General features: G+C 40.1%; 1 protein-coding gene across 1 annotated transcript in view; it reads left to right on the plus strand.

The window, feature by feature from the left end:
• Positions 1-17,486, plus strand: part of ASAP1 (ArfGAP with SH3 domain, ankyrin repeat and PH domain 1) — a 204,050-nt gene that overhangs the window by 14,679 nt on the left and 171,885 nt on the right. Inside the window, exon 2 of the mRNA XM_021719251.1 lies at positions 1,826-1,898. Coding sequence (XP_021574926.1) covers positions 1,826-1,898 — 73 coding nt within the window. The remainder of the gene's footprint in view (positions 1-1,825; positions 1,899-17,486) is intronic.

The following is a 17,486-nucleotide window of genomic DNA, read 5'->3' on the forward strand; positions in this document are numbered from 1 at the left end:
ATGCGCTACCACGCCCGGCTGATTTTTTGATTATTGTAGAGATGAGGTCTCACTGCCCAGGCGGGTCTCGAACCCACGGCCCAGGCAATCCACTCACCTCAGCCTCCCAAAGGCGCGGGATTACAGGCTGAGCCACCGAGCCCGGCTCCCTGTTTGATTTTCAGGGAGGTACTTAACCTCTGTGGGCTTCATTTTTCTCATCTGTAGGTCTGAGGTTTAGATGACGTAATGCCTGTGAGTACATTTTTTAAAAAGAGGTTAGGTCTTCACTTTGTTGCCTAGTCTAGAGTGCAGTGGTGCCAATCACAGCTTACTGTAGCCTCGAACTTCTGGACTCCGGCAGTTCTCTTACCTCAACCTCTCAAGTAACTAGGACCATAGCCATGCCACCACACCTGGCTAATTTTTTTGATTGTTTTGTAGAGATAGGGTCTTGCTATGTTGCACAAGCTGGTTTCAAACTCCCGGGCTCAAGCAATCCTCTTACCTCAACTTCCCAAAGTATTGGGATTACAGGCATGAGTCACCACACCCAGTATGAGTGCACACATTTTATGTTTTAAGATATTATATATCATGTTTATTATTGCGTTATGGCCTCCAAATCTTGACACATCATCTAGGGGTTCCAAACCTGTGGATCACAGACCCTTGAGGAAGCAGAGAGGGGCTTGATGAAGGCATTTTAAGAAGTTAATTCAGAGTGCCATTTACATATATTGACTACGTCCTTTCTTTTTTTTTTTGAGTTGGAGTCTCACTCCTTCGCCCAGGCTGGAGTGCAGTGGCACGCACGCTCACAGCTACCCCAACGTCGACCTGCTAGGCTCTGGCAGTCCTTCCGCCTCAGTCTTCCGAGTAGCTGGAACTACAGGCGCGCTACCATGCCCAGCTGTTTTTTATTTTTATTGTAGAGACTAGGTCTTGCCAAGTTGCTGGTCTTGAACCTGCAGGCTCCAGCAATCCATTCACCTCGGCCTTCCAGATTGCTGGGATTACAAGCTGAGCCGCCGAGCCTGGCCTGCTACATCCATTTGAAAATTTGTTTTTCAAGTCTAATGCACATATAGAAAAGATTAGATATTCTCAGTGTACAGTTTGCTGAATTTTATGAAATGAAATGCAATTGTATATTTAGCACCCAGATTTTAAGAATCAGCAGCAATAGACCCCTAGAAACCCCCCACCTACAGCACACGTAGATTAATGTAGATGTATTGATTCATAACCTAAGAAATCATTTAAAAACATTACCAGCATCTTGACAGCATTTTCCATACTGTGCTTTTTTAGTAAAAAGATTTTTAAAATGCAACTGCCATTTGTCATAGTTAAATTTTTTCTGACACTAAAAGAAATCCTCAATCTTAAAAGCACATACAAAATTTGTCAGGCCATTTCTACTTATTATACCCCCTTAATTGTTTCTTTCTGGCTGAAACTACCATTGGGTGATGAAGTGCATTCTGTTCCCTGGGTATTGTGCCGTTAATCTCTCTAATACTTGCCCTTCTCCCTCACCAAGTTGTAAGCTCATGAGAGAAGGAAACATGCCTTAAGATTTCTTAGGTGTCTTGTATTTTTTTTTCCTATGCATGCATGATAATTGACTGTCATGTGTCCATTTCACACAACACTGAGCTTTGTGGAATGACTCTGCATTTATTCTGAAAACACAGCTACTCAAAGCCAGGGCACTTGCAGTCTCTGAAATGGTTCACTGTTAATAAATAAATCAGTGTTTGCTGTTATGAATGAGTTTATCTTAGTGTTTTTTACATGTACCAAAGTTTTCAATATCTTTTCCCCCGTTTTTCTCTTTTAGGCTCTAGACCAAGATAGAACAGCCCTACAAAAAGTGAAGAAGTCTGTAAAAGCAATATATAATTCTGGTCAAGGTAAGCACTTAACAAATCAGATAATGTGAATTATAAATAATGTCTAAAGAGGTTTTTTTGGTAAGATGTTACATTTATAGACGATTCGATACAAATGGCAAAATAAATTGGTGAAAGAAATTGTTTTCCTCCTTTTTTTACTATGTCTCTATCTAGTACACAGAGGCATCTCAGCTATATAGAGATGTCTCTAATACAACCCTGCTAGTGTTTCTCAGTTAAAAAGAAGAAAAAAACATTAATTGCAGTGCATTTCATTATACATTAGGAACTTAATAGAGTTACAGGTAATTTTGTCACAAGTGACATATATAAAATCTCTGTATAGGTCAACCTATAATTCAGTGACCTCAGTTAAACACATGAATCTTTCCCTTCTAGAGTGTATCTGTACACATTTGAAAATCATTACTGGCAATGAGCACAGGATGAAAGTTAGAAGGGGCAGGGTTAAATTTAGACCTGGGCAGATCTGCCAACCATCATCTTTTCTTTGGCTGGAAGGGATGCCAGGTAACCTATGTAAATAAATGTTGTAGCTTTGGTCTAGTGAATTTGTCAACTTGGAGACAAAAGTATGTTGTCCGTTATTAGAGGAGACAAACCAAACTAAAAAACACACACACAGGCTCCAATGCGGCAAGGAAGGAGAGACTTAGAAACAAAATGTGTTTCAGAGTTTCGGACTCACATGTTTTTTACCATTATTGCAGTACAAGCTCACTATACAGAGGGTGCTTCTTTATGAAATCAGTTGTCTGTAGCCACATAGAAAATCCGGGAGGGCAAGGCAGCAGACTTTCATAGAGCAGTCTTTGAAGTTGGACACATGTGGGGTTTTGTCCTTGCTAACCCACTTACTAGCAGGGTGACCTTGAGCTGGTGACTTCACTTTTTTGAACCTCTTTCTCATCTGTAAAACGGGGATGGTGGTATTAGGGCATTACTGAAGGGATTTAATGAGCTGCCATCTATAATGGGCCTGCCAGGTCATAGAGTTCAGTAAAATGCCAATTCCTCTTTATTAGTATGAAATTATAGAACTAAAAGGAGCGTAAGCAAGATAAAACTTTATTCAGGTATTTTATGACCCTCTCCCCTCATCAGAGCTGAGAATCACTAACCTAACTAAACTGGAAACCTAATAGTCTTGTTCTTTAAAACTCCCAGGCCTTGAGACATTCTATAGCATTAGTTGTTAGCGTTTTATACCCTAGTGCTTATATTTTGCTCTAATTACTCTATATCCAATAAAACCTAACTTCTCATTGAGGTTGATCAGTAGTAGTTGTCTAATTATAACCAAATGTTTTAAGCCACGGCCTAAGTTAGGTACCGAATTTGCAACGTCTTTCTTCACTTTGTTTTCATGAACTCCCACAATGTATTAGACCCTTTATAGGTATTAGCCGTTAGGGGAGGCAAATGGGATAAATACGAGGAGGTGACACAAGGTTTGTGGGGTGATACATAACTTCTGAGGTGCTGATACTGTTCTGCTTCTTGGTTTGGGTGGCGGTTACATGTTTAAGTTCTCTTTTTGACAATTCGTCAAATGCTGTACTTGGCATCTGTGTAGTTTCCAATAGGTATGTATGTTGTGTACCAACAAAAAATATATTTTAAATGTATATACAAGATGGTTCACTGAAGCCTTGATTATGATTTGGAAAAACAGAAAAAAATGGAATTTGTCAAATAAACAATGGTATATCTATATAACAGAACACTACACACATTTCTTAAAAGGGAAACTCGAGTAGTGCAGGTCTCAGTTTGAATTCTAGCTTTGTCATACTTGTTGAAGTCAAGTAAATTATTTAACTTCCATGAGTTACATTTCCTCAACATAAAGTAAGAAAATAATATCTAATCTGCAGGGTATTGTATGAGCAAAGCAAGAGGACGTTTAAGGTCCCTAATACTACACTGCCTGCCACATAGTAGGTGCTTAACAAATGGTAGATGGGAGAAGGAGCAACTAGATCAACAGCATGTGTACCTTCTCTATTTTAATTCAATGATTCTTTTATAAATAGCTTAATGAGCCATGATTTGCCTCTGGAAGAACTGTCAGCTCTCTGAAATGTAACGGTTGGCGCTGGAGGCTCTCCCCTGTGTGCCTCTGAAAGCAGACCTTGCTTTGCTTTGCAGCTCGAGGTGCTGCCATATTGACCATGCTCCCTGCTCCGTGTGACTCTTTTTTTCCCCGAATGTTCTTGCTCAAGATGCATTCATTTCGTCCCTTGGCCATATGACCACATCATCCATCCAGCAGCTCACACAAAGGCCCTTTGACCTGGGAATGTGCTTCATCCTGTTCTTTGAAGGGTTTCCTTGGCCACAGCTGCCCTGGATCTGACAGGAGGAAGAAGTTGTTTCTGTGTGGGTATAAGGAGGAGAGTTCAAGGGGTGCATGCAGTATTTGGGTGCCATCCCCTTGCCTAGGTAGTACTCTGCTTGGGAGTGGGACGGGCCACAGCTAGCTGAACTTTGAATCCCTCCAGCCTAGAGTATAAATGCTTTTGTGTGCTTTCCTCCTAGGTCTACTACTAGTCATTAGAGTAGCCTCCAGTCACATATAGTTTAAAATTTTAAACTAATTAAAAGTACAATTTGAAGTTCAGTTCTTCCATCTCAGTAGCCACATTTCAAAGGCTCAGTAGCCACATGTGACCAGTGGCTACCGTATTGGACAGTGCATAGAAACTTCTCCATCGTCACAGGAAGCTCTTTTTTAGTCTGTGATACCATAGAACATGTATCTCATTTGTATTATAATTGCTAACCATCTCCCTTGGATTAGATCAGTGATTTTCACCCTGGCTGTTGACTAGAATCACCTGAAGAACTCAAAAAACAAAAGCAGGCATCCCTCAAGCCCACACCCTGGAGTTATTACAGGATAGGGCCCAGGTATTGGTACTGAAAAAATACTACTCCCCAGGAAATTCAGACTTGCAGCTAGTATTTAAAACTGCTGCACTGGACTATGAACTTTTTGATAAGGACTAATACTATGTTTTTCCTTTTTGTATTTTGTGTATTTATAACATTGTTTCTTAGTTTGTTCAGACAGATATTGATTGAGCACCTACAACATGCTGCCGCTCTGAGTGTTGGGGTTATGCCACAATCAGGCAGAGTCTCTACCTTTATGAATTTTACAGTTCAGTGGGAGAAATGGAAAGTATTTGTAATCAGAAACTGTAAAGCACTGTAAAGGAACACTTACAGGGTACAAAGATGAAATACTAAGGAGAATCTGATCTAGTGTGAGGAGGGTGCTAGGAAAATACCACTTGGAAGAAATGACTTTCTTTGGGTGTTGATGCTCTACTAAGCTAAACCAAACAATCCTATGAGCTAAATGCCATTATCCCTGTTGTATGGATGATGAAACTCAAGCTTAGAGAGCCAGACTGACTTTCTCAGGGTACCATACCTAACAAGGAATGGAAGGAGAACAAGGCTGACCCCAACTTTGCTCTTTGCAGCTACTCTGAACTTACCTTCTACCTAACATAAGGTGGGAGTTCACCAAATGTTGAGTCAATCGCTACATGTTGACTAAATGGGTTCTAACCTGGGAAACTTTCTGAGAATAACTGTTAAATATTCACTAATCTTGAGTATTCATAAATGGAGCCATCAAATATAAACTCCCAGCGCTGTAACCCACGGGATGACTTTGGTGGTTCCCAGATGAAGCCACAATAGTAGTTACTGTGTTTATATCTCAGAAATGTTGGGACAAACTCAGATCCTTCTGGGCTCCTTACAGGCTGCTGGGACTTGATAGGGTTTCTGCAGTCATGAGTGAGTACAGTATATCTGGGGTTTTGGTCAGCTTGTATGTGCAGTATTATGACATTTAATTTTACTAGAAATTTAAAATTACTAGATAAGTAAAACAGTAGTGTTGCATATCTTTCCATGATCCATGCTCAGTGGAATTCAGGCTGTTCCCATCCAAGGGCTTTTGGCCTCGTCCAAAGAAGCCACAAGAGGTTGAACCCTGCTCTCTGTTTCCCAATTTGTTTTCATAATTTTCTTGTTTTCTCACAGTGCTTGAAGTGACACAAAAGCCACATGATGCTCTTTAAAGATTTCAGAAGCATTTCAATGTTTCTGGTTGGAGAATACCAACTACTCACCTTCCCAAAGGGAATTGAAAGATGATTGAAAATTGTGAAGTGTCTTACTCTTAAGATGTATTATTTTTGCACATAAGTTTTTATTGGCACTAGTCAACGGCGTAATAAGGAAATTTTTTCAAAAAAAAACAAATGATCTCTGTGCAAACCCTTTAGTTTGAAGATTACTTTGGGAATTCGTCTCTTGCTTGTCCCTGCTGTTGTATAAGGACATTTTTTAAAAAACAAAACAAAACTGAATTCTGTGAACTACTTGGACCAGTGGAAAGTTCTTGGAGCCATTTAGTTTCCCTGTGTTGTCTTCTAAGTTTTGAAGTCTTCACGTTATTAATCCGTGAAACGTGTTGTTGCTGAAGAAGCCGACCTTCGTGGTCCCTCTCCCTTTCCCCTTGCTTTCCTCCCCTTCGCCCCTTCGGCTAGTACAGGTAGTTAAAATAGCTGGTAGTTTCTTGGGCACTTCAGAGGTTTTAAAATATGTTGTAATTTTTGGCATTTTTTTTCTTTTTTAAAGATGGAGCCTTAATTCCCTTTCCCTTTAACTGTACCCAAGTTAGTAACTCCTTTCTAATGAATAGAATGTAAGAGAAGTGATGCCATGTGATTTCCAAGGCCAGTTTGTAGGTGAGATGGCTTCCACCTGCTCTTCCCCCACCATTTTCAGATCACTTGCTTTGGAGAAAGCCAGCCACCACCTTATGAGGACACTTTAGCAGCCCTGAGGGGCAAAGTCTCCCACCAAAAACTACCACTGACTTGCTAGCCATGTGACGGAGGCACCTGGAAGCAAATCTGCTAAACCCAGTCACACTTTCAGTTGACTGCAACCCTGGCTGGCATCTTGATCTTGATCCCTGTGAGACCCTGGGTCAGGACCGTTGGGTTGGGGCTGGCATCTTTAGGATTTCTGACCATGTGCATGCACATTATAAGTCAGGTGTGACTCTGGAAAAACAAGAGCGTGCTGCTTGCTTCTGGGTGTTATTAAAAAACACAGTGATACATGCTGTACTTTTTACAAAGTGTGGTGTGGTTCGTGGCATACTTGGGCATACAGTCCTGCGCTTGTGGTTCTGCCAAATGAGCTAGTGAGGTTGGAAGTCATTCATTTTTTAAACAGTTGTGTCATTTCACACACATGTTCACCTTTGCATTTTTCCCTGAGAGAAAGACCCAGGGTATTCCTGCTACCAGGTCTTTTTCTATGCTACAGTACTTTTTTTTTACTCAAATTAAAATGGGTATTTTATCATTATATGATGGCTTCCTTAAAATTTATACCAAGATAAATTTGGAATAAATGTTAGCTTATTAGTAACCCACGGTACCTCTTAGAAATCTATAACATTGCTGGTCTGAAAGTTGGGGCTTGTAGATTCTTTAATTTTTCTGGGAAAAAAAAGTCAGTGGTATGTAATTTGATTAGAAGCATATGTTGTGGAAGTCTTATCTCCAGATACAGCTAGCTTGTTATAAACAGAGCTTTTTCACTGCAGGAAAGGCAGCAGTTGGTTTTCTCATTGCCTTCCATTTTTGTCTCCCATTCTCTTTCAGTAGAATTAAGTAGTAAGTAGTTTTATAAGAGAATATCTGTGTGGTGTTTTTTTTTTTTTTTTTTTTTTGAGTTGGAGTCTCACTCTGTCACCCAGACTGGAGTACAGTGGCCGCTCCTGGCCACCGCAGCCTCGACCTACTGGTCTCCGACGATCCTTCCACCTCAGCCTTCCGAGTAGCTGGAACTACAGGCACACTGTACCACGCCTGGCTCATTTTGATTTATTGTAGAGATGAGGTCTTGCCAGTGTGTGGTATTTTCTCCAGATTTTCATTTTGATAATTTATCTATTTTGAGGAATAGCTCATAGTGCATGATGAAATTTAGGATTTTTGAAAGTAAAGTATGATATTAAATTTACCATTGGATAGGAAGCACATGTTTTGTAGCCAAGCAACTTCATTTCAGCAATTTTTTAGTTAAACATTCTCTCAAGCTTGAAAATACAGTGTAAAAATCAGTTGTAACTAAAGTTGGTAATTAAAATTGGTGTCATGTTGTCATGAAATGTTAACTTCATGTTGTCATGAAATGTTAATTTTAATTCTGTGATTTTAGTGGGGAGAAATTTTCTTAACAGCCATAAATAAGAGATAAAATAGATTAGGATTTTTGTAAAAAGATATGTAAGACTAAAATGTCAAAAGGTATACAAAAGGCAACTGGTCTGAATTTAGGAAATTTTACTTTTTTTGCTGTTTTCAAGTTTGTGGATGATAATCAGATTTTTAAAAAATATTTAATTACAGTAAGCTTACTAGTGCAAAATAATAATTTTGAAGTCCTCAGAAGGCTTTAGATAGAAATACTGTGCTTGAGCAAAGTCTAAACAAATTTCTTTGGGCCTCTAAGGCGTTTTGCATTCTTGTAGGTTCATTATTACTTCTTAAGAGGTGAAAACAAATGGAAATAATGAGTGGTGAAAACAAATAGAAATAGTGAGTTTCATCAGAGTTCTTTTGGAATGGTAAAGGAAGGGGACTTTCTCCAAAGTGAGTATACTTATTCAGGGACATTACTCCTCATTGTGTGGGAATAAAACTAGAAGGACTAAAAAGAGTTCCTTTAGAAAATCAGAGTCTCTTTCTAGAATAGTCTTAAAACTCTAGACTTTTTAGGAAGCTTCAACTTTTGGATTCCAGCCATTGGCTCAAATATTTTGCTACTTGAAATCAAAAGCTGTTTACTGTGTGTGAGTATGTGTGTTTGTACTTCCTGTTTTTCTGGTTATGGAATAAATGCTCCCATTTTAAGATGAGTTACTGGTTTATTATATATGCTTGTATCTTATGGGAATCCACATCATGAGAATTAATAAATCTTAAATAAAATTGTGAGTACTCATTCCACTACCAGTAGTTGGGGTTTTTTTAAAGCCTCAAGATGGGCAACAAATATACTCTGTGAAAGGTAAATATAAAAATGTGTTTCTCTGCCTTAAGGGTCCTTTTGGTAAAAATAATAAACAAAAGCTATTATTGGCCAGGTGCTGTGGCTGAAATCTGTAATCCCAGCACTTTGGGAGGCTCAGGCGAGAGGATTGCCTGAGCCCAGGGATTCGAGACCATCCTGGGCAACTTGGTGAGGCCTCGTCTCTACAATAAATCAAAACAATTAGCTGGGCGTGGTGGTGTGTGCCTGTAGTTCCAGCTACTTGGAAGGCTGGGGTGGAAGGATTGTCTGAGCCCAACAGGTTGAGTCTGCGGTGTCCATAATCATGCCACTGTCCTCCAGCCTGGGTGACAGAGGGAAACTCCTACTCAAAAAACAAACAAACAAAAAAGGTATCATTTGTTCGGTATCTACTATATGCTGGGTAGAATCCATTGTGGTTTTCAGTCCTTCTTAATTAACCTTTTGACTGTTTACATATTCAGATTAATGTCTAGAGCTGCCTTTGACAACCTTCCAGCCTTGAACAGACCCCCCTTGATAATTACAGTCAACATTCTATGGCTTTACCTTTGTCTTGCCTCTTGTTCTAAATTGCATTGTGACCATGTTCCCAAATGGTTTATGTCTTATCAAACTAGGATTCTATTTTTCTGTATAAAAATGTTGCAGTTGGCCGGGCTCGGTGGCTCAGCCTGTAATCCCGCGCCTTTGGGAAGCTGAGGTGAGTGGATTGCCTGAGCCCGTGGGTTCAAGACCCGCCTGGGTAGCGAGACCTCATCTCTACAATAAATCAAAAAATCAGCCGGGCGTGGCAGCGCATGCCTGTAATTCCGGCTACTTGGAAGGCTGAGGCGGAAGGATTGCCAGAGCCCAGCAGGTCGAGGCTGTGGTGGACGGGAGCGACCACTGCACTCCAGTCTGGGCAACAGAGTGAGACTCCAACTCAAAAAAAAAAAAAAAAAAAGGTTGCAGTTGCAGTAAAGAGTATGTAGAATGCCCAGTCTTTGGCTATATTTCTGTATATGGTATTCTTCCAGTTTGTACTAAAATCTTAGCTTTTTTACATGGGCTCTCCTGACCAAGTAGAATATCACATATGAAGCAAACTCTGACAGTTCTTCACATAGGACACCCTCTGAAGGCAACACTACCCTGTGATAACCTCTAGCAAACAGTCATATGAGTGTGTTGAATTTCCTTTGTGGTTTGCCTGTGGACATGAATTTTAAAGTGTCTATTTCTAGGACTGTAGAGACCTCTGCAGTTGAGTCTTCAGCCAGAAAGAATAACCACTTACTGATTTTTTTTTTTTGATGCCCTGTTGGGCTATGGAAATCAAGCAAGTTGTTATTGATTCCAAAGTGGTTTTTATTCGATGATCAGTGCCGTAAGATAGAGCCCTTAGGGCTTGACTCTAGAGAGTAACCTAGCTTGGCTGGTTTGTCTCTGGCATTCACAGACAATAAAAGAATATTCTCAGATCTGTCATGTCTCAGTTAATTGATCAAACATGTATTTTTTTTTCTTTATGATAGTCGTTTCTCTGTGGTTGTGGGTGGGGATGGAGGAGGGTACCCTGGAACACCTGGGCTGATTTTTTTCACTGGCATTTTGTGGGTTTTTGCCCCCATTGTAGAAGTACAGTGTGTTATTAAGGTGTTTGCTGCAGAATATTCAGAAGAACTGATAGAAAAAAATACTAGTCACCCACATTTCTGGTTACAACTTTTTTCCCTGTGTATGTTCTCAATCACAAATGCACACACTTTTGGAGTACCCAGCACATCTGTGTAATCCGAAGCCCTCTACTCCTACTTGTTCACATTCCAGGAGTTTTGAAGTAGAGAAGTCATGTTTTGGGGTGTTCTATGCTGCCTGCACAGTAAGAAGTCAGAGGGTGCTTCCCATAGAGAGCTGGGATATAATCTCTACTCTGACAGAAAGTAATTGAGTATTTCCTAACAAGGCCTTCATTTCTCAGAACCTCAGTTTTTCTATCAGTGAAACAGAGAAGGTGATCCCATCCTGTCCTACTTATGAAATAGTGACTATGAGATGAGATGAAGATGATTTTGTAACCCTCAGATACACTGCACATACCCAGAGGCGAGTAATGGCATGTAACAAGTGCCACATTTCTACAGCAGCTGAAAACGGGGCCGTGCCCCTTTGGATCTTGCAGATATGCTGCTGCCCTTTGCTCAGGATCACAAGTGTATACAGAGAGGGCAAGAAGCTTTGCCTTTAGATTCAACTGACACTTCCTCCAGTTCTGAACATTTTGGAGTCATAGACCCCTTTATAAATCTCAGAACAATAGCAGCTCTTCTGTGAATTAAAAAAAAATCTTACAAAGCAGAATTTTTCAATTTTGGGGTTTTTCTAAGCCCTGAAATTGAGATCAGAATCACTGATTTATATAAATAGTTTATTATGGTACACACAATAATACATAGTTGATTGCATAAGCATAGATGGACAATTACACAGTCCCCCATTACTTTCACAATGGAAAAACAAGACAAAAAAAACGTAAACGCCAGTGAGAAATATCAGCCCCGGGTGTTCCAGAGCGCCCTCCCGTTCCCCTGCCACATACAAATGACTCTCATAAAGAAAAGAAGCTTCAAAATGTTTTCCTGTCTTTGGGAGGCTGAGGTGAGTGGATTGCCTGAGCCCGCGGGTTCGAGACCCGCCTGGGCAGGAGACCTCATCTCTACAATAAATCCAAAAATCAGCCGGGCGTGGTAGCGGACCTGTAGTTCCAGCTACTTGGAAGGCTGAGGCAGAAGGATCGCCGGAAGGCTGAGCCAGCAGGTCGAGAGAGACTGCGGTGGCCGGGAGCGGCCACTACACTCCAGTCTGGGCGACAGAGTGAGACTCCATCTCAAAAAAAAAAAAAAAATGTTTTCCTGACAGAGGTGGATGACGAAACGTAGTCTGGAGACAACTAGTCTAGAGGCATCTGCTCAGCCAAGTCCTGACCTAGGCTACTTCACTTAACAGGACAAGAACCCAGGGAGGTTTCCTTTCCTCTCTCTGTTGCATGTAATTGACAAACTAAGAAACTAAAGCTCAGGAGGACTCGGGGATATAGTCAAGACCATAAACGTAGGTGCTTCATGAAAGTTTATGCTTCATAGTAAAATGTGGGACCATGTTTTTATTTTTATTTATTTATTTATTTATTTTTACGGCTGCTCTGGCGTCGACCTGCTGGTTGCTGGTGATCTTTCTGCTCAGGCTTCCAAGTAACCAGAATGACAGACCCACACTACTACCCCTGGCAAACTTTTTTTTTTTTTTAATTGTAGAGATGAGGTCTCACCATGTTGCCCAGGCTGGTCTCGAACCTGCGAGCTCAGGCCGTCCTCTCTCCTTGGCCCCCCAAAGTGCCGGGGTTACAGACTTGAACCACCACGCCCGGCCTGGGACCATATTTTTAAACAACACTTTTTATTTATAGGAAGCGTTGTCTCCATTAAATAGTCATCCTGCAGAGGATGAAGTAAGGAAGAAATTGGTTGTGTCCCTGATAGCTTTTCTTAGGGAACAGATCTCAAAGCATTGCAGTGCTTACAGAGCGATTGTAAAACACCGTGTAATGTATATTTCTTCTGGCAACAAAAAAGGCTGTACTATGAAGCAAGGAGAGACAATATTCTGCTACTGTAGGGGAATGATGTTCAGATGCAGTTTAAATGCTGACTAATAGCCCCATGGAACTCTGCAGGTGTCTTTTCTTGGGGCTCTGTTATTTCACAGATTTGTCAGTGCTGCAGAAGAGTATGCATGCTGAGTTTCCTGATATCACTCCAGGTGCTGAGGGCAGATTCCTGCTGAGGCTTTGCCAGAACTTTGAAAGAACAAGCCCAAATTCAAAATGACCTTGATAAATTATAAGAATGAATCCTCCCGAGTAGCATGGAGAGAGGTAATTTTTTACAAGAGGTATACAGGGCTTTCTGCCTCCAGGGACTTTGCGTTTAATCTTAACAGGACACCTGTGCAGATAGCAGTGGTGGTAACAGATGAGAAAATGGACTCATGGTAGTGAACTAACTCGCTCAAAATAAGTAACTGTTATCTTCAAACTAGTCAGCATTGTAGGTAAAGCAATAAAAATTTTAGACGCTAAATCAAGCCCTCATTCCCCAATAACATGGTATCTGCAAAATTAAATCATTTCCAGGGTCACAGGATGGGTAGTGCTGGTTTTATGGATTGGTGTGGCAGAAGAATCTGAACCCTGATATGATGATGAAAAGGTACAGAAGCAGTACTTTTAAAACCATAGCCACCTAGGTCTAGACTGAAGGTGGGAAGCTCTGGAGAGACCAAAGGCCTTGGGGGTTTCTCTGTATCTCTGCCCACTTAAGCAAACACTGGATTCTTTATTCCTGAGTGCTTTATGGTGCCTCTATGGTATGCTCCTACCTCTTACCTGGAATGTCCTGACTCTGGGTTTACTTAATTAAACAACTATTCATTTTTGCTCAATTATCTTCTTGTGAAACCTAACCTGCTCTATCCAGATGTTGTCTGTGTGTTCTTTTCTTTATTAAATATTAAGTGGTTGACTTCCATAGCCCATGTTAAATAACAGTATATTTTCATATAGAAGAAAGAAAAAAGTTAGAACTCTTCCTCATGCCGTGTAAATGAATTCATTGCAGATGGATTAAGTGTTTAAATATTTAAAAGAATAAAACTAAACTGTTAGAAAGTTTAATAACATAGTTTAAATAATGTTAGAACCTTTCCTTGTGCTATATACACAAATACACTGCTTTGGATTAAAGATTTAATGTTTTTAAAAGACACTAAACCTTAGAAGGCTTAGGAACACAAGCAAGGCAGAAAACTCAAATGTCTATAGGGTAAAGATTGATATATTTGACTACATGAAATTTAAAAAGTTCTCTAGCAAAGAATGCAATTAACAAGTTACAAGACAAATGGGAGAAAATATTTGTGAGACATTACAAAAGAGTGCTATCCCTTATACAAGACCTTACAAACTAATAGGAAAAAGACAAGCAATGGAAAATTAGGCTAAGTATGTAAACAAACAAAAGGTCAATTTTTTCTTTTTTTCTTTGAGTTGGAGTCTCACTCTGTCACCCAGACTGGAGTGCGGTGGCCGCTCCCGGCCACCGCAGCCTCGACCTGCTGGGCTCCGGCGATCCTTCTGCCTCAGCCTTCCGAGTAGCCGGAATTACAGGCATGCGCTACCACGCCCGGCTGATTTTTTGATTTTTTGATTTATTGAGATGACGTCTCACCAAGTTGCCCAGGCGGGTCTCAAACCCACGGGCTTAGGCAGTCCACTCACCTCAGCCTCCCAAAGGCATGGGATTATAGGCTGAGCCACTGAGCCCAGCCAAAAGGTCAATGTTAATGGATAATAAAATACAAAGATATAGTCAGGCTCACTATAGTCAAGTTTTCATATTTGTGTGGCAAGAATTAAAAAGAACAGTAATGTCTATGTGCTGATACGGTAACAGAGAAAAAGGCCATTTTATATTTGCTGTACTGTTGGAGCCGTGAATTGCTTCGGCCAACTTCTTTGGAAAGAACATGGAAATATTAATTAAAATTGGAAATATACACTCTATTCTCCAGCAATCCTGCTTTTGTAAATATATCTTTCCATAGATAATGTAACAGCATGTGAGAACTTGTGTATAAGAATATTTATAGCAGCATTGTTTTTTGGTGGCAAAAACTACAAACAACTTGGAAGTCTCTCAGGGAATTTATTATGGAACATAATTATAGTTAAAATGTTTAGATTCATTTGTATGAAACTTGATGATCTTTATTCAGCAGGCAAAAAGCAAGCCTTGGAGTCTTATAACATCCCATTGGTTTTTTGTTTTTTTTTTAAGTTAGGAAATCCCCTACAATTGTGTGTGTGTATTTCTTTAATCTCAAAGTTTCACTCAGCTGCACTCAGATTATTTACTTATTTTGGTGGTGGGATCGGAAAAGGAGATTATAATTTTTATCTTTATATATCTCTATAACAGCATTTGAATTACTTTTGTAATTTTTAAAAACAAATGAAATAAGTTTTTATAAATATGGCTATAAAGTAGTACAAAGTATGTATAGGAGAGTGTAAAAGAATTTGTCACTTCCCCTTTTATGCCAGCACTATAATTTATGACATATATTACATGACTTTATTATTGCAGTTATGATACTTTATATGTTATATGGCTGGCACCTGGCTGCTGCTCAAAGTTTTTTGAAGGAAGGAAAAAGACTTGTTTGAAGAGAACCCCTTGCATGCAATGAGCATTTTACTGAGCATTTTCTATATGGTAGACCCAGAGCTGGGAACTGGGCATATAACAAACTGAGTAAAGCTGTCAACCCCTGCATGGTTAGAGGCTAAGGAGAGAGTGAATACCAAGCCTGCCTGTTGGGTTCCACTTATATCTGACCTTGAAAGAGGCAGACTCAGCCTGAAATTGCGATGGAGCTTGCAAGGGGGCGAGCTTTGGGTAGGCTGTGTAACTGGAACGACTATGCCTGTATCCAAGCTGTCCTCAGAAGGCTTTTCTAAACTCGTGAAGAGAAGATAATACACACATGTTGCTCTGGACTCTTACTTAGCACAGAAGAGAACTTGCATGAAGACCGTGGAAGGGAGAGACTCCGCGCCAAGGAAAGTGTGGGAAGCTAAAGTGTGAGACTCACTTTGAACTGAAAGATGGAACTTATCATTCCATAAACATCCATTGTATGCCAGTACTGGATGAGGCACTGATACAATTTGGTATTTGTCCTCTCCAGTTTCATGTTGGAAGTAGAGCCTGGTAGGAGGTGTTTGGGCCATGGGGGTGGATATCACCCTGTGATCTCACTGCTCCCCTTCCCCTGCTGCCATGAATAAAAGCTCCCTGAAGTTCTCGCCAAAAAAGCATACTGATGCTAGCCTTCTTGTACAGCCTGCAAACCATGAGCTAAGTAAACCTCTTTTCGTTGTGAATGGTCCAGGCTGTACAAGAAGGCTAGCATCAGTATGCTTTTTTGGCGAGAACTTCAGGGGTATTCCTGTATAACTGTTGCAAATAGGGCCAGGCACCGTGGCTTATGCCTGTATCTCTAGCGCTTTAGGAGGTTGGGGCAGGAGGATTGCTTTTGCCCAGGAGTTTGAGACCAGCCTGGGAGGCATAGTGAGACCTCGTCTCTATCTTTTTATAAAAAATTAAGTAAAATATAGCTATGCGAATAGACTGAGGCAGGCACGTTGTAGGCTTTTTTCGTCCTTTTCTCATAATAACCCTATCGAGTGGTATTCTTACAGCTACGAAAGCAGAATCTGAGATGTTGGATCCACAACTTACAAACAGAAAACCTGGGATTTAATTCAAAGCTATCTTATGTATTCTGGAATCCTCCAAAAATACCATGTTATTTAAATTCACATCTGATGTCTATTCACATGAGAATTTTAGTCTTCAATTTCATGGTAAATGAAATTAATACAAGTAAAGGTCTGTTTAGAGGCATGCCATGTACTTTGTAGCTTATTTCACATGTGAAGTTGAGGCCCAGAAAAGTGAAATACCTTTTCCAGGGTCACACATGACTAATTAGAACCAGAGTAGGGATTGAGACCCAAGTCTCTGTGCTACTCAGGCCCATGTTTTGTATTCCTCTACCAAATGATGCCTCAGTGGACATTAGGTTGTACTTGGTCATAATTTGAAATGCTATAGGATGGTTATATTTTGAGTGCCCTGAAGGCCTTATTATACTCATTAAGTAAAAAGAATCTTTTGTGGTTTTGCAGTGTTTTTGTTGTTTTTTCAAAACAACTTTCATATTAATTATGACATCTTTACCTCTTAGCAGTCAGCCAGCAGGGCAGATATCATTAGACCTGTTTTATAGATGAAGAAATTAAGGCCTCCAGAAGCTGTAGTCACTTGACAGGGTCACATGGGTAGAGATTGGAGCTAAGACATAGATTTTCAGTTTTCTCAGTCACTTTGTGCTTGACTCAAATTAGAAGACTTTTGGGGATCCCAGCACTTAACCAAGCACATTGACTGAGAGCACAAGCTCTGGGGTTTGTGCTTCACTGCTTGTTAGCTGTATAACCTTGGATAACTTGTTTAACCTCTCTAAACCAGTTTCTATATCTATAAAATGGGCATCATAATAATAATATCATGTTGTTATGAGCATTGAATGCAATAATGCAGGAAAATACACAGTTCCTGGCACATTAAGGAAACAAAATTTTAATTGCAACTAATTATTTTCACAACTATTATTTTGCCAGTATTATTACAGGACCATAAGTCTGTCTGTCTCACTCACCTTGTTTGTTCCTGATGTTTTATGATCAAGCTTTTCACATAATGGATTCTGAATAGGTATTGTGGCATACAGTATTCTAGTATCTTGATAGTATTCCCTAAGTCTGTCAGTGGAAAAGGATGGAGTTTGAAATCAGATGAC

This window comes from Carlito syrichta, unplaced genomic scaffold (genome assembly GCF_000164805.1).
Source record: "Carlito syrichta isolate Samal-C Ts95f unplaced genomic scaffold, Tarsius_syrichta-2.0.1 Scaffold113813, whole genome shotgun sequence".
NCBI lineage: Eukaryota > Metazoa > Chordata > Mammalia > Primates > Tarsiidae > Carlito > Carlito syrichta.